This window comes from Bemisia tabaci, chromosome 4, assembly GCF_918797505.1.
Source record: "Bemisia tabaci chromosome 4, PGI_BMITA_v3".
Taxonomy (NCBI): domain Eukaryota; kingdom Metazoa; phylum Arthropoda; class Insecta; order Hemiptera; family Aleyrodidae; genus Bemisia; species Bemisia tabaci.
Window position 1 is genome coordinate 3,579,605 of NC_092796.1, and position 27,395 is coordinate 3,606,999.

Below are 27,395 nucleotides of genomic sequence, written 5' to 3' on the forward strand. Positions count from 1 at the left end.
ATGAGTTTCCCCCTAGACAGATAGTTGTTTCTTGCTCAATCGGTTACACAAACAATTCCTTAAAAAAAAAAAAAAAAAAAAAAAAAAAAAAAAAAAAAAAAACCCGCACGTTTAAACAGTGCAATGTCAAAGGCTCACTAAAATATTACAAATTCAATTAGCCTCAAGGTGCATCTTAAAATTCCTTGATGCGAGGACAAAGTACTTTTGGAACCATACATAGGAAATTAGGAAAATTATGTTAACTTCAGCAAGCTGTATCTGCCTTAAAAATCATAGTTTGTGGATTAAAAATAACGGGGGCTGCAGATGAAACGTTGGCGGCTGGAAAAATTGACGCAATCTCGATTTTAACTACGTTCTCGTCCCTTCCACAATTCCATGCTCTTTTAGATGAAATCGCTAAAACAGCACAATTTATCTTAATTTTATAACGAGACTTATGAGAAAGCCGTAAGTGCGCAAAAAATGACGCAGTTGCAGGCAAGACAGCAGTAAGTGACACTCCTCTATAGAGCCAATATGAAAACAGTGCTTTCAAATAAAGTACCGCGCGCCCTCCTCTGACAATTTCTAACTCGGAAATGTGTTAGTTGTGTGTCCAAAACGCAACCACAAAAGCATGCAGAAAATAGCACTTACGGCTGTTTTGCCTGACACTAGTAACAGCCTAACATGAAAATGAATAATACCCTTTCAATGTAATTGAAATGAAATCAGTCGATTTTTAATCATCCAAACGATTTCTAGGAGTCTCTGACGATTAGTAGCACTTTGACAAAGAACGGATGCCTCTAAAATAAAATTTTCCGATCAGGCGCTTCTGCGCCCGTTTTCTCAAAACTTAATTTGTACGCTTACTGCCCTCTTCGCTATCACGGCAGTATAATAGATCAACCGTATCAATCAGATCCATCGTGCTCCGGAGGTCGCTGGATCCGATGCAATCTCCAACTGGATATATTTCTGCCAAACGGAACTATGTGCATTAAGACATGAGCCCTGAGACCCATAAGAATATATACATGACAGGGATCACGTCATACTGCACATAGTTCCGTTTGGCAGAAATATGACCAACTTTCAGTGCCGTAAGGGTAGTGGATGAATTGCTGTGCGCTGTGCGCCTGTACCATTGTCCTTACCCTTGGTTGTCATTGGTTACTCCTTGTAAACAAAGCGACGAGGCTGAAGCTCTTAGTGGGAAGGCGGGAGGGGAGCATTCTTTGGAAACTTAGTAAGTGATAACAGCATCAACACAGTCACGGAATGTAGCCAGCTGTACGTAAACCAGCCGTGGTATCCGCCACGGAATGGGACCTTCCGTGAGTCGACTAACCAAGTGCATGACGAACAGATACAAAATGTTTACGTGGTGTTTTTTCTCCCTTTTCTCATGACGAAATTTAAGGTAAAATCAGCTGGGACTCACATCATGCGTCTTTGACTATTACTGCGTAAGTACTTAGACCCATTTTTTGGTTTACTGATTGATTCAAGACTATGTAACCCAGTGCAACTAAAATATTGAAGTAAAGTTGCGATTTAATGCAGTATAATAACATTTTTTTACAATATTTTTACATCATTGATAATTACTACATGCCAACGCTAAATGATCAAAAGTATGAGTTGCATGTATCGGAAAGATAGGTAAGTTTTGATGCGACGGAAAGTCGCAACGTATTTAAATTTTGTTACGTTTAGTTCGAAAAAAGAAAGGCCCCTTCAATCTTCAGAGAAGCAAAATACACAACATTCCGCTGCAACGGTTGCAATCTATGCTACTTGTAGAAAAAATATGCGTAACTTTAATTGGACTACATTTTGCAATATGGCACTACTGTTTCTGACTTGTTTCAAAAACAACATAAAACCATCAGTTTCCTCGTGCAGATGTGAGATTTTATAGATGATCCAGGAATTTTAGTTCCTTGCTGCAAATAATGCAATCCAGCTAGGCAGGTTGAACCAAAAGCAACTTAAATTGATGGCTAAAGTCGGAGAAAGAATATCTTTGATTGCAGCGTTGCACATTTTTCTTAAGTTTCTGCTTAGTAAACGGAAACCAGCCAAAGGGTTTACCTAAAATTTCTTCTACATTTTATCCTCTCATTACACGTAATATCCACACGAACACAGGACCGGATTTACCTACTTGCCGCCCATGGGCCGCCCGTATTTTTCCGCCCCCTTCTCATTTGTTATTTGAATTTGTCATTGGATCGTATTCGACAGTGGTTCGATGTATCGTTTGGTTCAAAACAATAGAACATAATCTCAAACAAAAATTTTAGGATTTAATTTGGAAAAGCTAAAAATGGGACAATTCCTGACAATTTCACTTTTCATTGGCAGAAAGTAAAAATTCAATCACATAAGACCCGTTACCTCAGATTTCTAAATTGACTTTTGAGACTGTGGTTACATATTGAACCAATCGATATCAATATAATCTCACCCATGTGATCCGTCGATTACGATCTATTAAAAAACTTCAAGTGAACGTGTCGATGGGGGAGGGGTGTATGAGACGCGTTTAGTCGTGTTGGGTACATTTTTTGTGAAAGCCCTGTCAACACCAACAAAAGTTCAGTTCCGTAAACCCATCCCTGTTTCGGCAAGGCCTTCCATTTATAAAAAACGAGCGAAAACATTATGAAAGAACAAACATGTATGTGGTTAAAAATTTTAACTTCCACCGCCGCGCCGACCGCACTGTGTTGGCGCAATGCGTGAAGTATTCATGCAGTCTTGCAGGCGCTATGGGTTTCCAGCCGACTGCTGCTGACCGCAGTGTGTTTGACGCAATGCGTGAAGTATTCATGTAGTCTTGTAGGCGCTATGCGTTTCATGCTGACCGCCGCGCCGCTCCGTTCCAGGTCAAATTGCGTGTTTTGTTTCTCTAACTCGACTAATTGAAGGTGTTGTCTCATGTATCACCGAGAGACGACAAAATTAGAAATTACTATACTTTCACTCTCAAGAAATGAGAGATTTTGTCGTCTTTTCTTGTTTGTAATTTATTTTCTGAATCCGATTTTTTTCTCTCTTTTTACATTCAAAAAGATCGCAAAATTTGCCGCCCCCTACATTTTGCCGCGAAGGGCCGCGGCCCCTGTGGCCACCCCCATAATCCGGCCCTGCGCGAAAATTCAAAGAAATACTGTGGTTGGTTTTCTCTCAAAAAATGTACAGCCCCCCTTCCACCCCCTGTGGGCTGATTGTTGAGATTGATCGACAAATGTACAGACGAAGAAGACAAAAAGGATTTGGAGGGATCCTATTGGTGGAAGCGGGTGGTTGCAATGAACAAAGAAGGTAGGCAATAGACTAACTAACGGCAACCCCCGAGAGGCCCTACAAATAGTCCATCATTTTCTCGCTTAGTCTGTAACAAACACCCATTTCAACCAACAGGATCGCTCCATATTCCCTATGTCTTCTTTGTCTGTACCTCTGTCGATCGATTTCAACAATGAGCCCGCTGCTTGCTCACTGATAAAATCTGTATATTTTTTGGATCAGAATGAGCCCAGCGAAAGCTGGTATGGTGAAAGAGCGACGGACATCGTTGGCGGCGGTGACGAGTGTAGCGCAGTCGTTGCAAGGGATCACGATCGAAGCGAACTACTCGGCCTTCTCGGAGAGCGTCCGGCGTCGCGCGCCCAAGGGCGTCCAGTGCGCCGTCTTCTGCGGTGGGCGCCGCTGCAAGTACGAGAACCCGGAGGTCTGGGACTCCACCCACAAAGCCATCAGAGGAATCTACTCCCACTGGTCAGTCCCTCCATTTGTGACCGTCTCTAGAGTACCTATTTACGGGAGAGTTTTGTCATTTCAACCCTTAAACTACAGGAGAAGTGTACCGCTCTCTGATTTGTCGGCGAGTTTTGGGCATTCATGGAGCCCCAAAAGTTGGCCCACTGTAAACAAAGAATTGGACGTATTTCTATCAAACGGAACTATGTGCATTATGCCGTGAGCCCTGTTATGCACACATTCTTATGGGTCTCAGGGCTCATGTCTTAATGTACACAGTTCCGTTTGGCAGAAATACGTCCAATTGAGGTTCGGTTGTGGAAGGTAGGTCCACAAGGAACATTCTAAAACATACAAGCCGCACGAAAAAAAAAATATCAAAAATATCTATTCAAAATGGGGAGGTGGCCAGCTCAACTAGACTCCATTTTTAAAGGAGTGAATGTAGAGGGATCTAATAGGTGATTGTTAAATGGATAACGAGAAGGAGGAGGGAACAATTTTTGGAGAAATGTACCTAACGTACATTTCAGTGGCGTGGCGTGAATGATCGATTATCGATATTTCCCCATTTGAAGCTATGGTAAAGAATCGATTATCAAGGTGTTCGCTGCGAACACCCTATTTATCGATTCATTACCATAGGTTTAAATGGTAGATCGATCGATATATCGCAAAGCACGCCACGCCACTGGTACATTTTTGGACGGTATCTCGGCCGAACACTCAAGGCCGTGTTCATAAATACTCCTTAAACAACTCCTTTCCTTAAGAGGCCCCAAATGGTTTAAATCATGATTAAGGGAGGTTTAAATTGATCCGTATTGCAGCATCGTCAAAAGGGTAAAATTAACGGATTTTTCGTAAAATTTAGCATTAAAATTTTGGGAATAAATTCGTGAGAGAAACTACGATGATTTTTTTCTACAAAAATTAAAAGTACGAAGAACACATTTTATAGCTTTTTAAGAATTTTAAGATAGGTTTGTACCTATCTAGAAATCTTAGAAAAATGTATTTATTATTTACCTTAAAATGTATTAAAATCAATGATTTTTTAAATTTTTTTGTAGAGACAAACCATTGAAAGCCCTTGCAAGGGTTTATTTTCAAGTTACATCCTTGAATCTTATTTGAAGTTGTGCAAATTGTCCTTTTCATGATGATGTGAGAAGTATCGCCTTGAACTTGTTTTAATCACAACGTAAACCATATCGGTGGCCAAATTGCGAAACCAAATATCTTAATTGCTATGTTTCAAAATCTTCCTCCTCGTTTATTTTTCCGAAGAAAAACAAGTCAACTTTATAGCTTGAAAATACAGAATATTATGCTACCCAAGAAGAAAAATTGAGGAGCTACATATATTAAAAACATATATGTATGTACTTAAATAACGCGAAGGACGTTTCATGTGACGTTCAATTATATTTTCAGGGTGACGGACGAAATTCTCGCAATGGCTCGACCGTGCACTGAAATCATCGTGAAGAGGAACCTCATCAAACAATTTCAAAGGTACGAAATATTCCTAGTGACCAAAATCACTCAAAAGCCGCCAATAAATCAAGTCACACCATAAGACGGGAGGGGGTCTATAGACTCCAGAAGCTTAGCTCGAGTGAATGGCGAGATTCGGGGACAAAGGAGGGATCAGATTCAACATTGCGTGACATTACACTTGAAATATTTATCCTACATTTTTTCTCAACTTTAAAGCTTTTAAATTCAATTGTGACGTGTGAATGTTGCAAAATGAAATAATTTTATATTTTTCGGCGGATTCATTATCCTTTTATTGGAAAGAAATAAAGCGCGCTTAACACACTTCAATTGGTGGTCCCCCCTTTTATTATTTGCGTCTAGGTTACTAGATATCCAGGGGTCATATGAGGACCTGTTTGACCAAACAATTTTCGCCCCCACCTTATGGTCCATTATTTCGAGATAACTATAGTCCAGAAGTTGTTTTCCATGCAATGAAATAGAATACTTTTCTGCAGGTTGTTTCATAATAAATATGGTCTTCATCAAATTCTAGCAGCATAGGGATTCGATCGATCGTAAATTTACAAAAAGTGGGCGAACATGGAAGTTGCGGGTGTCCGCTGGAGAAGGCTGGCTTCACGTACGACCCATCAATCTTCATGAAAAATAAAAGTGAGTAAACGTCGCTAATACGTCGTGGCATCTGCCCAGAAAGATGAGGAGCTCAATATTTCCAAATTTGTCTCCTAAATATTTAAAAGTATGAACTGAGCTGAGCTCCTTTGTTTTTAGAGATGTATCTCACGTATAGACTGCGCACGATCCGTAAGACTCTACACAATGGTAAAAGATACCCACCCCACCAGTCAATTTACAAACGTCAGTGCGCCTTCATTTTCAAATGATACTGTGCAATACCTCTGTGGTGAAATAGTTGCTCATAGCGCCTTCTACAGTGTCGCTTCCACTCGATGGGGGACAGAAGATCACGATTCCGCTTAAGTATATTACACTGCGCAGTTATACACATTTCCTGACCACGGACGGTTAGGTAAGAAACATGCATACCTCAATTAGCGACGATGCAACTTTTGCACCGCTAATTATGTACGAGTAAACGAATATTAAACACTTGAAAGTCTGCCGTAATTTTCCGGAGAAATGACAAAAAATATTGTTTTAACGTTTAATTCCAATCTATTTATAGGTTTTCCTTGGAAAGGGAAAAAGAAGTATGAGTAGGAACCTCCGAATGAACAAAATCCGAAATTAATAGCCCTTGAAGTCAACGGGCCCGAAGAGTTGACAAAGCGTCGAAACGCATCAAGTGACAATCAGTATTATTATCAGCTCGCCTTTGCGTCTAAAATGTAAAGGCTAATAACTTTGATTATATTCCTTTGGGAAAGGAAGAAAACAAAAAACTAGATAAATGAATGAAGATTACACTAGGAGCACGAGGTTTTAAATAATCCCACCATGGTGTGTCCCAATGAGACCTAGGACTAGGAGCGAAAAATTAAAATGCAGTTTTAATTAAAACTGTTCGTTTTTCCTTCTTTTTCCTGGTTATGCTTCATGAACATTGTGTTTGACGGATCCAGTTTACTTCTATAACTATGAATGGGAAGACTACGGCGTTATGGAATCATCAAGCTTACTTGATATGGTCAAAGTTTTAAGTTTCGCTCTGACAGAAGGAAAAGTTGCAATCCACTGCCATGCTGGTAAGAAAATGTGTTCTCTTTTATATGGGATACCTCTCATAAAGAATCTTTCTATAAATATACTTTCAAATCCAGAATTAAACCATGACTCTGGTCCCTAGAATAGTTTTTGATTGTACTTTTTTATTACAGCTAAATCTCATCACGAATTTGAAGTTGATCCAAGACTATCTCTGATCAGTTTCCTCTTTATCCATATGCTCTGATCTACTCAACAAACACGAATATTCTTTAGTAATGAATATATGTTATCTCTTCCAAAATAAAATTATCCCAGATTGATTCTCTGAGTATGTTCTTGTGGAGTTCAGAAAACTTTGCGCGATTGCTCATTCAGCAAACGAGAAAAAAGCTTGACTATAATAAATGTAGAGAACCTAATAGTTGCAAAAAATCATTCGGATGCGAGATGTGGAAGTTTTTATTTGGTTTGAATGTGTGCAAATGGGCATAGCTACATTAAGAAAATACTTAAGTTTAATAGTTTAGATCTGGTACCGTATGTGGACGGTGAAACTACCAGACCACGTATCTTGTTTGCGGTGTTTAAAAATCTTCGCGCTCCCATTTTATTTTCTTGAAGGAGAACAAATCAATTTCATTTTTTTAAATTTTCACATAGGTTTCTTCACATGGATAGGAAAACGCACGGAAGTTTTCAAGAATTGACGTTAAGTAGTTTCCCATTTGAAATATAAAGTATGACAGGAAGTCTACAAAATCGCAAACCGAGATATGCAGTCTAGGTACTAATTTCACCGTCGATCAGAGGTGGATCCAGCAATTTGGCAACACCGGATTCCCTCCACTTAGACCTATGCTAAATAATCGATTCTCGTCGGAGCACCTGGCCCTCCAAGAATCGATACATTTCCATAGGCTTAAAGGGAAAAAAAACAATGTTGCCAATTTGCTGGATCCGCTAATCTGCCGTGCTAATTAAGAGCGCCGTATGAACATTCGGGAGTTGCCAAATTTCCTTCGATAAAATGTTTATTTTTGAGGAAATTTACAAATATTTTTCTTTAAAATTTTCCAGAAGTCTTAGATCAAATTACAAACAAAATTATCTTAGAAATTGGTAGACCAATATTTAAAAATTTTCCCAAAAATTAGTGATTTGCCAGGAGTTGTCAACGCCTGAAGGCTCATACGGTGTTTTTCCTTAGCACAATAGTAATGCCGTCGATATGTGTTACATAGGGTCGTATTCTTTGGTAATACTTAGGGGATGGTAATGAAAAGAATGGTACATGGCGCACCTTTTTTCAATTTTCAGGTCTTGGTCGGACAGGTGTTCTCATCGCGTGTTACCTAGTTTATGCGGTCAGGTTAAAAGCGAACGACGCCATCCGGTTCGTCCGTCTGAAACGACCGCAATCAATCCAAACTAGAGGTCAAATTCAAAGTGTCCAGGAGTTCGAACAGTACATCCTCCCAAATAGCATCATCTTCTCAAAAAAGTAAGAGCTCCTACTGTCGTGCTAAGCAAGAACGCCGTAAATCCATCAAGAATTATCTGCGTTTCTCGGAACTTAACACTTTATGAAATGAAAACTGTTTTACCCGTGCACCTCAAATTTTCAAGTTGCCGACCAGGTTGGCCTAATGTGGTCAGCGCGTCTGACTCTAGGTCAATAGGTCCCGGGTTCAAATCCCGGTGGTGGCGTCTAATTTTCACGGAATTGATGAGTAGATCAGCTGAAACAGATTCTCCTCGGCCCTTATCCCTGAAAATTGGAAAAGCCTGGAGCATGGAGATCCCACGATGTCTACGGACACTAAACATTGTCTAAAGTTGGCTGAAGGTGCTGGAAACAAAGCCCTTAAACCAGCAGAAAAAAAAATTCAGGTTAGGTTCTTGATAGTATTTCCAAACCAATGGACCACTAGACAAGGTACGAATTTAAGCATTCTGATACATGTTTCTTAACCAGAATTTCACGTAGAATACGATTCGCGCAACGAAAATTACTGAAACCAACTCCTGACGGAGATATTAACATTTTTATTTCACATTGGTTACGAGGAATTTGAACTGCCCGCTCACAAGAAACTCAAAGCTCTACGTGAGTCAAATCGCGCACTATAATGATTTCAGCAAGCTTCTCAATCGAGCGATGTTCATCTCCCACCATGTGTTTTTCAAACTATCAGTAATTTGCTATAGCTTAACCAAAGCGTTAAGATTGATGGTTGTCAGATTTTCGTATCGCAGAGACTTTCACGATAACGTTAAGCGCGCGATGTGAATCACGTAGAGCATTGAGTTTTCATGAGCGGTTGGTTTCAATTCACGCACCAAGAATCATTAAATATCTTCGGAAGGAGTTGATTTCGGTAATTTTCGTCGTGCGCATCGTGTTTTACGTAAAATTTTGGTGAAGAAACATGTATCAGAAAGCTGAAATTCGTACCTTGTCTAGTGGTCTATTCTGTAAAAACATTGCCTCGAGGTACACAAGTTTTACTGCTATGATAAATTGTTTCCAAAAAAATTTAAATGGTGTTCACGGCGTTTTCGCGGTTGCACGGCAGCAAAGTCATCGTAATAATCGACTAAAGCTAATCTCACCGGCGAATCACTTAACTTTTCAATGAAGAATGTTTACTTCTCTCCGAGTAAGACTTTCAACAGGAGATTTACGATTTTATGAAATACAGATGGGACATCATTTACCATTCATCGGGATACAGTCGCTAAGATTCTATCATCATTCGAGCGATTCCATCAGATTTTATCGTGTGACCCTTTCTCACCAAATATTTTTGTCATTCCATCGCAATTTCATGTTCGTTAACCTCAATTTTGTCAAAAATCAGCATCGTCAAAGTAACAACTTTATCACAATTTTTGTTATTTTGGGTTTCGGCAATATCTCTAACAGCATTTTTCAACGAAAAAATCCGGATATTTTGAAACCAAGTCACGATTTTTTTAAAATTTTTGAAATTCGCTCGGATCATCAATATCTGAGCGATTATCCTAGATCTTGTCGCCGTTTTATCTCTATAAAATCGAAATTTTTTTTCAAATTATTGCGATTTTTTTGACAATTTTGCGCTGGATTGCCGTCGATAAAATCGCCATTTTATTGAAAATTTATGCGATGAATCGCAGTTTTTTATCCCATAATGTTGCAATAAATCGACGTTGATGAAATCGCGAAACATTCTCCGATCAGATCGCAACTTATAGCCACTGAGAGTCGAATCCAGCAATTTTGCAACACCGGATTCCCTCAATTTAAACCTATATTAAATAATCGATCCTTGTCGGAGCATAAGGCCCCTCCAAGAACGATACATTTCCATATATTTAAATAGAGAAAAACGATGATGCCAATTTGCTGGATCCCCCAATGTTGCTATTGGGATTGTGATAACCTTCGTTTTGTGTTGTATTTACCGTCAATGTAAGCTGTCTCATCGCGGTGATTACCATGCGGGTGTACGATTGTACAAATCGATTCCTTCGTGTGTAACTAAATTAGCGAATGGTTATAAAACTGGGGACTCGCATTATCTCTATATTCAAAATCTCTAAATTTCTCAACGTTTACCCCAAACATTTAATAAATACCTTTCCGATATAATAGTTAAATCATAATCTTCGATTTTCTTCTTTTCCGAGTTTTTATTCTTTTCTTTTTATTTTTCTAGAGTCTTTCAATCTTCCTTTTTAACCTTTCTTATTTATTTTTTTTTTTGTCATGACAGTGGTCCGACCAGAAGCAGCTCTACACCTGATTTCTCACTGCCACAATACGTGTTACTTCAAAAAATGATGCTTCACGGTCAAGAATCTCGGTGCCTGCACCATATCCCAAAGGTATGACTCGATATTTGTTGTCACTAAACTCTCTATCTGGCGGACTTACTTGAATGCTGAAAGTGCACGATAACCATCCTTTATGTTCATTTCTACTCTATGTTGTGAAGGCAAGAAAAAAAGGAAGAAAAAACAGAACGGCTTCAATTTTATCTTTATGCAACGTACAAATCCATGAGGAATGAATAGATGCAGCCAGAGGTTAGTATCGTCAACACTGCTTCGGACAAGAAACTGTTACGGAAAACGGCTCGGCTTCATTTTCGGCTCTTTGAACAGAACGCGAAATACCTTGTTTTATTTAGAAGGCTTTCCAAACTCACCAAAATCGAGTGCTAAATTTCTGCAAATGTTCAATTTATTTTTCATTTTATAATCCTAGCATCTTAAAATATTCATGATACCTAACGATGATCAAATCGAAATAAAGCGAGAGGCCACGGTCGAAAAATGCGCATTTCCATCGCAACGTTAAAAAATGGTTCATTTTTAAAGAAAAATCGTCGAAATCTCCTTGAAATTTATTGTGAATCTATATTATACAGCTACAAGCAAAATCTTGGAAGCACTATTTCTGACGAACTGCCGGACCGATAAGGATGATCTTTACATGTATGTCATCTGTAGTAGATGTAGATGTGCAAAACATTATTAAACCCCGAACTTTTAATGTTGTAGAGCTTTTAAAGCTCATGTCACTTAAGTCCAATGTTAATAGCGTGAGAGATATGTCCTTTCAGAAACGTCAAGGTGTGAGATTCTACCTGAGTGACTCGAATAAACAATAAAACTACGGAAAAGCTCGTGAAGGGCTCCTCATTCGAAGCGTTGAGGAACGGTGCATCGCTCAAATCGCTCAGGGTTCAAGGTTCAAGGTCCAAGGTATATGTACATCCAGCTATTCCTCATCATTTACAAATCTGAGTGTTACGTCAAAAATCTTGAAATCGATGCAGCTCGAACAAAAAATGGTGTATTAAAATGGAAGAACATTTTTGCCTATACCTATGCGTATAGGGCCCGCGAAGCGGGCCTAAGGGCGCGAGGCGCCCTCTCGGGGGTTGAACCGCGTGGCGGTCAGGGGGCAGGGCCCCTAGTATGTTTATGAGAATGACAAAAATTTGCAGAAAATTTCGAGAGAAACTATTGATCGGCTTTTTTTGAAGAAAATGAAAAGATGAATAGAAATTTGAAATGTTACAACTGGAGGTGCGCATTCTACGACTTTATCAATTGAAGCGTTACAAAAGAAGGGGAAAGAATGAACCCTCCATCCCTTTCAGCGATTGCTATTACTCATAAGCCTGCCGTAATCGGGTTTTGCATGTACCTAGCTTTGTTGTCTTGAAATGCTTAATTACTTTCAATGCATTTTTTCAGATTGTGCTGATGATTTGTGAGCGGTTATTAATGCTCTGTTCGTGCAAGCCAGTCAGTTTGATCTTGATTCGGAATAGCGGATTTGTAGCGATACCAGTTTTGCGGACTTTCCTGGCCTCTGAAAGCGTTCAGCCCAAGCTGAAAGTCTCATTTCCGGAATCCCAGTCTGCGGGAACACTCCACGAGACATCTAAGAATGGTATGTACATTACATACGCCGAAGACCTTCTCCCCTCATATTTCGTGGCTCCTCTGACTTAAGGGCGTATCTCGAATCAGGGCCGGATTTACCTACTTGCCGCCCATGGGCCGCCTGTATTTTGCCATCCCCTTCTCATTCGTTTTGAAACATCAATAAATACCATCAGGTAAACGTGCCGGAGGGGGAGGGGTGCATAAGACGCGTTTACTCGTGTTGGACACATTTTTTCCAAAAACCCTGTCAACACTACTAGCAGGAGTTCACGGAACTTTGCGCGAAAGTTAAGTTCCGTAAACCTATCTCTGTGTGAGCATGGCCTTCCGTTTATAAGAAATGAACGAAAAAATTATGAAAGAACAAATATAGATGTGGTTTAATAATTTTAACTTCTGCCGCCGCGCCGCGCTGACCGCACTGTGTTTGGCGCAATGCGTGAAGTATTCCTACAGTCTTGTAGGCGCCATGCGTTTCACGCCGACCGCTGCTGAACGCACTGTGTTTGACGCAATGCGAGAAGTATTCATGCTGTCTTGTAGGCGCTAATGTATGTTACATGCCGGACCGCTGCGCCGAGGGCTTCTCCATCTCATCTCAAGTCCTCGTCATCATTGCTCTCTATGCGCCGCGCCGCACCAAGCCAAATTGCGTGATTGGTCTCTCTCTCAACTCGACTAATTAAAGGTGCTGTCTCTTGTATCACCGAAAAACGACAAAATTAGAAATTACTATTAATGCAGGAAATGAGAAATTTCGTCGCCTTTTCTCGTTCGTATTTTATTTTCTGAATCCGTTATTTTTATACCTACATTAAAAAAAATTGCAAAATTTGCCACCATGGGCCGCGGCCCATGTAGCCCGCAGCCATCCCCTAAATTCGGCCATGCCTCTAATTCCACATCAGCCCCGGAAAGCAAAGAGTTTTACGGGGAGCAGGGCTAACGTGGAAAGCGAGATACGCCACACGGTGGATCGAGTCCATTGGAAAGGTCGGACATGATTAAAAAACTTCAAAAGCGTATATCTTCATCAATATGAAATTTTGATGTTTTGAAAGTAGTTTTATCGGTTTTCTCGTAAAATTTTCTCAAAAAAGCAACCCTTATAATTAACATTGTGATGCGATAAACGTAAAATTTTACGATTTTTGTCAAAAATTTCATGTCCGACCTCTTCCATTGACTCGATCCACTGTGCGCCATTGCGTCAGAGGAGCGACGATTTACTCGGAGGTGCTGCTCATGAAATCTCGAACTCACTGCGGGCTAATCATTGAAACTGATTGAGAGAAGACGAGGAGGAATTGTAGCGATCCCATTGGTGGAGGCGGGTGGATGCACTGGACAAAGGAGATGAGTAACTGACGGCGATCCACGAGACCCTATATGGTTAGTCCATCATTTTCCCCCTAGTTTTGTATAACTACCACCCGCTTTAACCGTGAGGATAGCTTCATTTTCCTATCGTCTTCTTTGTATATCGCTTCGTCTATTGGACGTATTTATGCTAAAAGGATCTATGTGCATAGGGTTTGCATGAGACATAGTGTATATATATATATATATATATATATATATATATATATATATATATATATAAGGACGTATTTATGCTAAAAGGATCTATGTGCATAGGGTTTGCATGAGACTTAGTTCCTTTTGGCATAAATACGTTCTATTGATTTCAATGATCAGCCCGCTGCACTGTTGACTGCTTTAGTCGTGCGCCACAAAAATGTTTAAACTATTTCTCCCCTGCTAAAAATGGTGAGTACGAATGAGGAGAAAATCAAAGTCATATGAATGGAATTTCAATTCATATGAACAGAATTTCAACTCATATGAATAGAATTTGACTCATACGAGCAGAATTTCTCTATGCAGTTTTCGCCAACTTCCATGACTAGAGATTCGAACTCATATATGACCAGAGATTTCAACTCACATGAGTTCAGCGTTGAATCTACCGTGTCCAAAATCTCAGAAACTAGTCACCGCATCAAAAAAATCATGAAAACAAAATGTTTTTATTTTTCTAATTTACATACTATGTCAGTGTCCCCTGGTCAGAAACAGCACTTCTGAAAAATGAAAAAAATTGAATTCATATGAGTTGAAGTTTTCTTCTCTTATGAGTAGAATATTCTAGTGGTATGAGTAGAATTTCTTCTCTCATAAGTAGGATATCTACTCATATAAGAAGGAAGTTCTACTCATGTGAGTTGGCGAATTCTGAATAGCCTACTTGTCATTTTTAGCAGGGAGGAATCGATTCTTCTATGAATGGGTTTAAAAGAGGCCATGATTTTATTTTTTTATCGTTTTAATTTTTATTTTTTTAAATCCAATTCATTTTAGGCCTCAGTTTATTGATAGGATAAAGCACAAAAACATAGCCCGAATATACGAATAAAGAGGAGATTTAATTAAAATATGGGTAAACAAGGCTAAAAAATTATTAAAACACTAAAAGGCAGAAATGTCTTGATGTCTTGTGAATATCTTGTCAAAGGACGCCAATTGGACGTATTTCTATCAAACGGACCTAAGCGCCATAGGGGGAGGAAAGGAGAGGGGGGCTTGGATTGGCGGGTGTTGCGGAATGCTATGCTCGATCCTCCTATACTCGCAATGCTTTTCCGTGGCGCTTAGGTCCGTTTGACAGAACGCGCTATCCGGGATTCTAAAATCTTCAAAAGGAACTCAATTTGGCGCTTAGTTCCGTTTGACAGAAATACGTCCAATTAAAATTGATCAATTTAAATGAGGACAACCCATGCAGAGTGTACAAACATTTCAAAATCGTGAGCTGAAAAATGCTGACTCCGCGAGTTTAAATATTAGAACCAGACAGGAGCGGCGTGCTACCAGCGCGTAAAGCGCACTGGTCCCTACAAACCTAAGGGGATACTTCACGCATTGCGCAATGCTTGAAGTAGTTTGAAGTAGTTGAAGTGGTTTGTAGGCGCCAATGCGCTGGCCAGTCGCTCGCCGCGCCGCAGCGTGCCCCGACGCCTAAAGCAACTATTTCAGCACAGTGGTGTTGCACAGTATCATACGAAATTGAAGGCGCTCCAACATACTAAGAATGACAGACGTCCTTTGACAAGATATTCACAAGAAATCAAGACATTTCTGCCTTTTAGTGTTTTAATAATGTTTTAGCCTTGTATACCCATATTTAAATTAAATCTCCTCTTTATTGGTAGGTAATCCCTTTTTTTAGTTCTCTAAATTCCTATGATGACCTCAAAACTTCGAAATTTTACCCATTCAAACATATTCCACTTTTACACAATGTATCTTTATAGGCTCGTTTCTAATCGTCACTTCTCTGAGGAGCAAAGGAACAATGTGAATGACGAAGATTGAAATTCATTTCAAAATTTACCAATGCATAGGAAAATACGAGCTCTGTTTATAGCTAAAAAATAGTTAGTTTACCACTAATTTTATTAAAAATTTCCTTCTCATATTTTCTCCGAATATACTGTGAAAATGGTTTTGGGCTGTAAAAATCACTGATTTTGCAGCGATGGAAGTCGTTGAGGAGGTGCCTGAAGAAGAAGAGGTAGATGAAAAAGAGACCTCGACTGAAAAGAAAGGTGAAGAAAAAAAAATCTCAACATTTCTTCGGAACTCCGAAGAGGAGTACAAGTACGCCGGTGAACCGAATCAGGTACGATTCTATACGTTCTATTCTATAATTAAATGAAATGTCTACTTCTTTATTGAGCAAGAGCTATGGGAGACACTGGTATTACAGTGCCATCATTTTAAAGAACTTCTAGAAACTGATTATAGAGTTTTCGTTGGAATGAGCAAGTGTAAGGTTTGAAAAATTTAAAGCGCCTTCGATTCCTCGGTTATAAAATTTGCTTGGCAGATAGAGCTAGTTGCTGATTCCGCATGATCTAAGATTAGGGCGCTCAATTGCGTGGCAACGGTAAAACCAGAAAAAACAGGTGTATGTATCTTTTATGTTTCAAAATAGGACGTATACTCCCATTTTCAAAATTATCTGTAAATACGTTAATAGCCTGAGACGCTGAATGTCTTAAAATTATACTAACTAACTAACTGATTCTGTCAAAGAGAACTATGTGCAGGGGGAAGATGGGATGTGCTCGTTAGTGCTCGGGCCGTAAGAATGAATGGGAAATATAAAGCGCCAGTGACGTAGTCGCCGCTGCGGTCGTTACTCGGCTGCATTAACGCATGAGCCCTGGCCACAACGCTCTAGGCACATGCCCATGGCTCATGGGTGCCGCTTTCAGTTGGCTCACAATTCCGTTTGCTGAATTGGAAGAGCGGGATTTTAGGTTCTGTCAAACGGAACTACGTGCAAACTGTATGATCCATGGGATGTGCCTAGAGCGTTGTGGCCAGGGCTCATGAGTTAATGCAGTCGAGCAACGACCGCAGCGGCGGCAACGTCACTGGCGCTTTATATTTCCCATCCATTCTTATGGCCCTAGCACTAACGAGCACACCCCATCTTTCCCTCTGCACATAGTTCTCTTTGATAGAAATACGTCCAATTATCTTTAAAAATTATTTTATTTTTTCACACACACGAATATTGATTGTACACATCAAATATATTTAGATTAGTTGGAGGATATTCTTAAAAATTCCAATATATATTACAAGAAACTCCTTGCAATATTGATGGTCGTCGGTGATGATCATCACTGAAAGCAGTAGAATGTGACATTAAATTTATACTTCAGTGGCAATGCTTTTCTCGTTAGTTTCATCATCGAAATTCTGGCTAATTGTGACTCATTCTTGCGTTAAAATTTCACTCGAACAAAAGTAAAATCGATTAATATTTTATTTCTTAAGGGCATAATGAATCAGTCTTTTCAGCTAAGTTGTTAACGCGATATTTCCTATCTTTTTTGAGGTTAGGATGAAATTAATCGTTCGTATGATACGGTCAATTTTAGACCTATAAGGGCAGGAGTTACGCAGAGTTCCTGTCTTTCCCCCCTTCTCTATTCCCTTTTTACCACGGACATCCCGCAGTCTGGGAGAGGGGGGAAATTGGGAGTTTATGCCGACGATACTCTCGTGCTAGCTTCTTCCCGAAGTTACAGGGAGGCACGTTATAACGCTCAAACTCATTTAAACAGAATAAACAAATGGACAAAAAGAGATAAAACAAAATTAAATGCTTCTAAGTCATAGTGGAAGTAGTGTTCACTAACAGACTTTTAATCATGTTCCTCTGTTTTTAGGAGAAGCTCAAATTCCCAACGACACTGTCTCAAAATATCTCGGCCTCCACCTGGATTCCAGGCTCAGATGGGGTGCTCACATTAAAAAAAAGGTCGATCAACTGCGACTGAAATTCTCTAATATGCAGTGGCTCTTGGGGCGCAAATCTCGACTTTCCCTGCAGCTAAAGTTGCTTCTCCTTAAGTCAATGTTGAGGCCAGTTTGGAGTTATGGTTGCCAATTGTGGGGTTGTGCAGCCAAGTCAAATCTTGATAAAATTGAAATCATGCAAATGAAGATCTTACGAAGTATAGTTAAAGCCAAATGGTATGAGAGGAATGCAGATATTCGCGCTGACCTCGGATATTGACTCTATGGAGAATTGCATCACCAAGATGTACTCTGCGTATGAAATGAGATTACATCGTCATCCCAACCAAGAAGCGCTTGCGCTCCTGGAATGAGACCGATGCAGTCGCAGGTTGAAAAGACGTAAGCCATATGAGCTTGCCACTCGTTGTTGTGCTCTGAAGCGAGACGGTCGCGCTTCATCTCACGCCGGATCAGTATTTTTCAACAAAATTTCGGAAAGAAAATCACCAGCATGTGATTCTGCTGGAATCGAGAAAAGTGCTCGCGTCGCGGTGTTCTGGCGGCCGGGTCCCGAGTGATATTAGTGCCAGAGTCATCATAAACAATAAACAATCGTATGGCAGACCGGCCTGTAGTGTGTAAACACGGTGTCAAGTGTAGCTACGTCAACAACGTTTTTCTCGGGTGCGAAAAATGTCTAAAGCGGGGATTGCTCACCGGCCTAACCTACCTACCTCGAACTAAACTAGACACGTTGCCAAATAGCCAAATGGAAAATCCGTTCGGGAAAAGTTCTCTTCTCCCGAGGTCTCCGCCCCGCCCCCCTCAGTCTGCAAGGGCGGATGATAACCTCTCTCTTACTGCTACGGAGTCAAGCTTGACAGCGATGGCGTCGGTAGAAGATAAAGAAACAATTATTGATGAAATTCTAAACACCAACATTGTTCCTGTTCTTCAGGCCCCTACCATTGATGCATCAGTTAAAAGTTTTATGACCAAGGCGCAAAACATGGTCAAAACGCTGTCCAGTGACAAAAATGAACTGGTGAATAGAATCAATTCCCTTGAAGCAGAAAATGCGAAAAAAATACAGAAACTACAGGAACAAATTAATGCGATTAGCTCTGCAAATGCAAGCTCTCGATCTAGAGATGCCCATCTACAATCTGGGAAAGAGTTAGTTAAAAATAACTCTCGTAAGCCCTCAGGGCAATCTAAATTAACACAGTTCGCCACTGGGAAACCAGTTACACCAAAACCAGGTGCATCTACAACACCTGTTTCTAACCAATTTGCCACTCTGGAAAATGACGTGGAATCGAATCACGATGCTGATGACTCTGAATCTTCTGATACATGGGTCGACTACAACTCGGATCCCGAATTTAACTCCAAACGGAAAGCTATCCAATCTCAAAGAAGGAAGCGTAAGAGAGCGAGTACTTCAGCTTCAAGTGTCCATACCGATGATCAACAAACCAAACCGGGTGAGAGCGCTCCAGTTAAAGTAAATATACCTAATCCTAGTGTATCAAATGCATCTAGTGTTAAGAAAATTTTACCCACTCCTCCCATTAAAGTTATAGGTGTAGACAATTATGTTAATCTTGTAGAAATAATTACAAAAAAATCAGTTAAAAAGGAAGATGTCAGAACTAAAATTATTAATAATGAAGTCTGGCAACTAAATCCGAAAGACGACGCTACGGCGAAAATAATTTTAGAATCCCTCAGAGAAACACATGAGACTAATAATAAAGTGCAGTACTACACTCACTGCAATAAAAATCTGCGTGATATTAAAGTTATTGTAAGAGGGCTTCACCCTTCAATCGAAGAGCAAGATATTCTTGACGACTTAAAAAATAAAGGTTTTAAACCTAAAAAAGCGACTTGCCTTATGAAACGGGTCCCACTATCGGACGCGGAACTTAAAGCTTTGAAAAAATCAGTATCACCTGTGGATTCAGCTCCACAGACCCCTGATCCTAAGTCAGTGCCTGAGCAAAATTCAGTCTCGGCTATGGAAACAAACTCCACCGTCAATGAGACAACCTCAGGCGAAACCTACCCCTCAGAAACAATTGTAGATAAAGATAATGTGCCTCTTTTTATTGCTGACTCTGCTTATGTAAGTAAAACTAAACTGATAAAAATACCAGTCCATCAGGTCGACTTCGACTATACTGATGATATAGAAAAAATCTATAAGATTGTTGGAATCTGTTCTATGGTTGTAAAAGTAGAACCCATTAAAGTTAGTACTACTAAGATAATACAGTGTCGAAAATGTCAGAATTTCGGACATTCCCAAGCATATTGTGGTAAGCAAGCACGTTGTGTAAAGTGCGCAGCTAAACATTTATCCACAGAATGCCCTTGGGCGAAGCGCATTATCAACCCTAAGTGTGCAAATTGTGGGGTAACAGGTCACCCAGCTAGCTATAGAGGCTGCCCCTTCGCGAAAGCGATGCAAAAAGACAGAGAAAAATCTATTAAAATGAGAAAGGGAAAGATCGATGGGTCTAATTTTCCTAACTTCCCAGATAAACCAAATAAAAAGAAAAAAGGGGGAAAAAATCCTCCTAGTGCTATTAAACAAGGAGTTAGCTTCGCCGACGCAGTATCCGGCCCGAAACCCTCTAATCAACAGGAAGAGCTCATAAGTCAACTCTTAATGACCATTGAATCATTAAGGAAGCAACTAGAGGAGATGAGTAAGAGACAGGAAAAATACGAACAGGCTCTTATGAGCCGAGTGTTGAGTTCTCGATAAAATGAACAACAAAAATGAAAGCATTCTTAATCTTATCGCATGGAATGCGAATGGATTAAAACCTGCTAAACTCTTAGAATTTAGTGAAAAAATGGCAAAATTACGCGTAGATATAGCATTGTTCTCTGAAACCCATTTTGCTAGGGAATCGAGAGGATACTTGAAAGGATATAGATTTTATAATTCACGACATCCTTCTAATAACGCTAGGGGGGGAGCCTCTATTGCTATCAGGGAAAACATTAAACACTCTGTTCTCGAAATTGTAGAAGAAGAACGTTTCCAAGCGGTGATTATTCAAATTGAGTCATCGCTAGGGCCATTTAATGTCAGCGCGTTATACGCTCCACCACGTCATCGATGCTCAGTTGACGACTATTCTGGTCTACTTGATAAATTGGGTCCTCGCTTTCTTATCGGGGGGGACTTCAACTGTAAAAACGTCAGATGGGGTTCGAGATTAACTAACCCGAAAGGTGATAATCTTGAAACTGCAGTCAATCTTATCGGAGGTGATTTTATCTCTCCGGGTAAACCCACCTTCTATCCAGGTAATCCATTGAAAGAGCCAGACGTAATTGATTTTTTCATCTTCAATAATCTCAATCTCAATAACAAAACTTCTTGCAATGTGTTAGAGGGAAAAAAAGATCATGTGCCGGTTTTCTTATCTATATTTGCTACTCCAGTATTAGTTAAACGCCCACCCTGTCTAATTTCTACTCAAACAGACTGGAAAAAATTTCGAGAATTATTAACTTCCCGTATTAATAACTCAACTTCAATAAACGACTGCTCCACACTTGATAAGGAGGCAGAGTCATTAATTTCGAGCATCCAAGAGGCTGCAAAAGCAAGCACGCCGGTTGCTAGAACTTTTAATAATTTTCATCATAAATGCACTCTTCCAAAGGAAATACTCAGCCTTATTGACCGTAAAAACAAAGCGGGAAGGAGGAGAAGGATTACTCACCATGAATCTGATAAAAATCTCTACAATAGACTAAACAAGGCAGTGGAGAAACGTATTAATGAATTTCGTAATGAAAAATTTGAAAAATTTGTAGCTAATCTCAGCCCAAGCGAAGCTAATGATTACACCCTTTGGAAAGCGACAAAATCCCTAAAACGTCCTTTCCTAGCTAGCTTCCCAATTAGAAAACCGGACGGTGAATGGGCAAATAATAGCCAGGAAAAAGCCCATACTATTGCCGATCACCTTGAAAAAGTATTTCAACCTAACCCCTGCGAATCTCCAGAGAAGGAATGCGAACTAGAGGAAGAAGTTGGTAATATTAATTTTCTCCCTGCAGAAAAAATCAACAAAATTACATATGACGAAATTTTCAAGGAAATTAAATATAAAACAAAAATCAAGAAAAGTCCAGGTTTTGATCTTATCTCAGCAATTATCCTCAAGCAACTTCCTCCTGCGGCAATCAAAAAATTAGAAGCACTCTTTAATGCAGCATTGTCATTGAAATACATCCCTAGTCAATGGAAATTGGCTGAGGTGATTGTTATTTTAAAATCCGGAAAACCTCCTTCAGCCCCTAGTTCGTACCGCCCTATCTCCTTACTTCCCCTGATATGCAAACTTTTCGAGAAGTTATATATTAAACGTTTACTGACAATTGTAAATAAGAAAAAGTTACTTCCTAATGAGCAGTTTGGTTTCAGGGCTAAACATAGCACAATAGAACAATTACACCGGATCTCTTCTTATATTGAAAAGGCGCTAGAGGAGAAACAGTTTTGTAATGTAGTTTTCTTGGATGTCGCCCAGGCATTTGACAAAGTCTGGCATTCTAAAGTGGCATTTAAACTTTCTAAATTCTTGCCTGGGAACCACGTGCAATTAATAATGTCCTACTTAGCAGATAGATCTTTTAGGGTTCGATTTGAAGACTCTTACTCTGAATTTAGGAAAATAAGAGCAGGGGTACCTCAAGGTTCAGTACTCTCCCCCCTAATCTTTAGTCTCTTTACAGCTGACGTACCAAAACCTAAAAAAGGGAAAATTGGGATCTTTGCGGACGACACGGCCGTTGCGTCCTCCGCGCCCACATATGAGGAGACAGTCACTAACATCCAAGAGTGCCTGGACGACATCCAGGATTGGACTGAGCGCGATCGCACGGCGCTTAACGCCACCAAATCAGTTAACGTGGTCTTTACCTTAAGACCATATGTTTATGTCCCTGTGATCCTAAATAAAATTGCTATTCCCCATGCGCAAAAGGCTCCTTACCTCGGCCTTACCATGGACTGTAAGTTAAAATGGAAGGAGCATATTCTAAATAAGAAAAAGCAAATTGACTTAAAGCACAGACAGATGCTATGGCTTCTCGGAAAGCGATCTAAATTAAAGCTAAAAAATAAAGTTTTACTTTATAAATCAATGTTAAGGCCAATCTGGGTATACGGCTGCCAGATTTGGGCGTGTGCCGCCAGTTCCAATCTCAAAATTATTGAGACAATTCAAAATAAAATACTCAGACAAATGGCAGGGGCCAGGTGGTACGAGCGTAACATCGATATTAGAGATGAGCTCGGGATCGAAGAGATGGACATGTACATCTCACGTATGTACAATAGATATGAAGAGAGACTGGGCGGTCACCCCAATCCCGAAGCAATAGCGCTTTTGGATTGGGGCTCCGAGACCCGGAGGTTAAAAAGACGCAAACCACATGAGTTGAGCACAGCTCATTTCCGTCGGTGTTAGGCTCGTGCCTCTGGCCCTTACCAGTCTTAGTCGACTGACAGGGCGAAAGCATAGTTAGTAGAAAAATTCTCTAGAATCTAGTTCTAGGAATAATTATAGTTAATATCAGTTAGTTTTTCTCCCGCTTTTTACAGGATTTTACTTCTATCTCATTTGTTCATCCTTCATTTTCATTCTCATTAATTTAATCCATAAAGCGGTGTTTATTTCTTTTTTATTATATTAGGCTTAAAGGAAAATTTGTAAAGACTCGTAAGGTCTAGTAATATAAGTTGTAATTCAATATGTGTAATTACAAAATTAAATAAAAAAAAAAAAAAAAAAAAATATGAGCTTGGAATTCAGGGCTTTTCTAAATTATTCCCCTAAACAGGCCCGCCACATCCCATCTCGGGCCCTGGTACCAATTTTCTGGCCCGGGCCCCTAGCACAGGGGGGGGGGGGTCTAGGGGGCCTCCCCCGGGAAATTTTTGAAATTTTAAATCTATTTGGACGCATTATGAAGCTCTTATGATGGAGATTTTCCATCAATTTCTGCAGAATAATTACGCCTTTTTGTTTACTTTCAGCACCAAAAACTTTCGAATTGTTGCATTCAAAACATCTATAAATTTTTTTTGAGGGGGCAGATGATAATTTTCAATTCTATGGGGAGCCGGGCCCCCCTGGACTCCCCTTTCGTACGTCTATGGCAAGGGAGTTAAGCCATTGAAGTCGAGGATGCCCAGAAAGGAGCCTCTTAGCATCCGACAACGGAAGAAAATGAAACACAGTTACTAAAAATATCATTCTACATATACTCAAAATCTTGAAAATCTCTAAAAAAGTAAGAAAAATTTTATAGTGCCCTAGCGTGTTTTTGAAACTTTATTCACCTTTTGCGGAATTTTTAGGGTAATTTTTTCACTTTTCCCTACGAGACAAGGGTTACACATGAATTCGTAGTGGTTTGTCACCTGCGTCACGGGCCCCGGTACCAAGGACCCAGTATCCCCCCCCCCCCCCCATGTGGCGGGCCTGCCCCTAAAACATGTGTGCCTCCCCGCATCTTCGGACGGATCAGAGGTTCCTTGGTCTTTGACCGTGACGGTCGGCCGTAGTCTCAAATAAAACAAAAGACGATAAAAGATTAGACAGAAAGACATTTTTATTACTGAAATAACTTTGTACTTTTCTTCCCCCTCAATATTTAGAGGTAGTATAATTATTTGTTTAAAGTTAAAATTGTTTATTTTGTTAAAATTGTACATTATAGCTAAGTTTGACTTGCAGATTAGATAAGCTTTTAAAGACATTTAATATGTCTAGGAGTGTTATAATTGTACATTGTTAATTTTACTTGTGCAAATAAAAAAAAAAAAAAAAAAAAAAAAAAAAAAAAAAAAAAAAAAAATGATACGGTCAAATTGTTATAAGTAACTTTCCCCTCACTCAAAGTGTTTAAGTTGTTCTTACTCTGTGCGAGATTTATGCCCCTAAATTACGTTACGCTCATCACAAAAGGGGGGAGGGGGAGGGGAGGAGGGGGGAATAGAACGGAGAGTTACGCAACGAGCTCAAAAGATTTTGTTCCGAGTTTCTGTAGAAATTTTCGTCGGTTATCTTTGAAAGTTTTAAATAATCTCGGAAATATTCTCTGTGATGCTTGCATTTATCCTCACTAAACAGAAACGCCAATCCGCACAGTGAATGTAGGGTGATATTTTAGATTTTTCCCTTTAAAAGGGGGGGGGGGGGCTTCGGGCAAGCGTTACTTGATTTTTCAGGGTTTAACACAGCGTTACGGAGCGTTTCAAGGGTGGGGGGGGGGGGGGTTAAAACCCCGCAAATTTAGCGTTACGTAGTATAGGGACGGTTCCCTTAAGGCTCCTCTCTTTTTTCACCAAACTCCCTCTCATAACGAAAAATTCTCATCCTCCATAAACAGTTATAAATATAGACATAGGTGGAAAACTTCAAGGTACCCGTTTGGTCACTATCCTCATTCTTACCGATGAGAAAATTTATCAGTGTCTGCCAAATACTCGAAGGAGCCTCTCTGGTCGCCAACGAGTTTGTTTCAATCGGTGCAAGTTGTTCAGCATATTTTTCCGGCATTTCATAGATTGGATTCCTCAGGACAACAATTCTCCGTTGAATTTTTCCAGGCAAATCATGTTCAGGTGTGTTTGGATAAGGTTTGTCCAGAGACTCTGCAGCATTCAAGATTCTTGATGAGCCAATTCTTGCCGTCAATGTGTTTAAAGTCGGCGAATTTCGTCCGGAGCTTTTAGAGGAGATTAGAAAAGTTGGGTTTGCGTCCATTTTAAAATTGTCATCCATGTACTTAAAGTGGTCACCTCTCTTGTTCACCTCGACGGTTACTCCAGCCCCTACAAACTGGAAAAGAGACACTTTTTGAAACTTTCCCCATGGGTCAAGATGAAAACTTCATTCTTTCTTTTTTTAAGTCAGCCTCACAAGAAGGTTGATTGGAAAATCGTATTCGGCGATTGAAACTTCTTGGTGCGAAAAAGAGGAGTTTAATTTGTCCAAACGCCAAGTTGACGTTTCAATCGACGCCATATAAAAAAATAAAACCATATAAAAATACTTTTACAAGGAAGATCACCCAAGTAGCACGGTGACGCAGTAAAGAGATTGAAATAAAATCGCGTTATGATAATCAATTTTAAATGTTATCCATATGAAATTGAAATATTTTTACATCTTAAATAAATACCGATTTTAAACAATCATAGATATGATTTCCATATGTTCGAAGGATAGGCAATTTGCGATACAATAAAGAATTACAACTTATTTCAATTTTATTGCAATAAAGAGACGTATTCCTTCGATCGGTAGGTATAGGCGACATTCAAAACAATCATATTCATTTGAAAAATCAGATTGTATAATATCTAATACCTACATCCCCCATATTTGAAAACACTTAATTATTGTAGATATCTCGCTATGAATGTAACCGAAAAACATCGTGTGATTTGTTTTAAAAAGTTATCTATATGATGGAAATTTCGAAACACTCATTGAAACACGTCGCTGTTAGCTCCAACATAAATGTATTTAAAAATACCATTAAGTTAGTCGAAATACACCAGATGCCAATGAGTATCAAACTCGTCACCACAATTCCTCCTCCCATCAAGTCGCGTGTTGAGTGAACAAAAATCAAATCACGTTTCACGTCTAAATAATAATGCTACACAACAAAGTCTCGCACCTATACGAGGTCTGTTAGATTAGAAACCGGATTTTGGTCATAACTAGCCTACAATGCATCCAAATTACGTTTTCTTGAGCTTTTCTGATAGCTGAAAATATATTTAAGAACGCTACGTTCACAAATTTGAAAAATCCTAATTAGCTTCGTTGGTATGTGGCTTGAAGTAAGGCAACCTCAAGGGTGTTTTGCGATTTTTATGTTTGACCGAACTTGTCTCTCTTTTTTCGGTCTTGCACAACATTTTTCAACCCACAAGGACGATTGGAGTTTCGTCTCCATATCGTAGCCGTACACTAAAGTATTGTCACCGAAAATTATCCTATCCAAAAATGTAGGATCATTGTTAGAACGTTCAAGCAGCTAAAGGTAATTTGACATTTGGTTGGATTTTCGTTCAACGGACAACAATCAAGGGGCAAGTGTACCTGAAACTCGATGCATGTCTACATATTCTATCAAAATTGTATGTACAGAGCCTTCAGAAATATTACTCTGTTCAACAAGCTCGAAACGACCATTTTCGAGCACTTTTGCCCGCATTTCTTCCACGTGACAAATGTCAGTCGCCGTTGAGGGTCGATTCCCATGCTCCTCATTTTTGACGAACTCCTGACCAGTTTTGAATCGTTTAACCCATTCAAAACAGTGGGAACGTCTCATACAATGATCATGGTAAACTTTTCTTAGCATATACCAAAAGTTTCGGTACAAGGTATACCGAGTTTAAACAAAATTTAATGTTGAATCTTTGCTCTGTCAGTGATCGCATGCTAAAATCGCAAAACGCACCTGACTTACTCGTATTCAAGATGACACAGAATAAACACTGATCAAAATAAACAAAATCTGTGAACGTAGCGTTCTTAAGTATATTTCAAGCTATCAGGAAAGCTCAAGAAAACCTAATTCGGACGCATTATGGGCTAGTTATGACCAAAATCCGGTTTCTAATCTAACAGACC

General features: G+C 39.6%; 1 protein-coding gene across 2 annotated transcripts in view; it reads left to right on the forward strand.

Moving 5' to 3' along the window:
* The first annotated feature begins 609 nt into the window (after window positions 1-609).
* Window positions 610-27,395, forward strand: part of LOC109031179 (uncharacterized) — a 34,971-nt gene continuing 8,185 nt past the window's right edge. Inside the window, exons 1-9 of one of the 2 annotated variants that reach the window (XM_072299164.1) lie at window positions 610-1,457; window positions 3,529-3,777; window positions 5,197-5,277; window positions 5,801-5,919; window positions 6,852-6,974; window positions 8,254-8,437; window positions 10,695-10,806; window positions 12,187-12,385; window positions 15,918-16,063. In XM_072299164.1, the coding sequence (XP_072155265.1) occupies window positions 3,530-3,777; window positions 5,197-5,277; window positions 5,801-5,919; window positions 6,852-6,974; window positions 8,254-8,437; window positions 10,695-10,806; window positions 12,187-12,385; window positions 15,918-16,063 (1,212 nt within the window). In that variant the 5' untranslated portion in view covers window positions 610-1,457; window position 3,529. The remainder of the gene's footprint in view (window positions 1,458-3,528; window positions 3,778-5,196; window positions 5,278-5,800; window positions 5,920-6,851; window positions 6,975-8,253; window positions 8,438-10,694; window positions 10,807-12,186; window positions 12,386-15,917; window positions 16,064-27,395) is intronic. The other variant, XM_072299165.1, reaches the window with a different exon arrangement.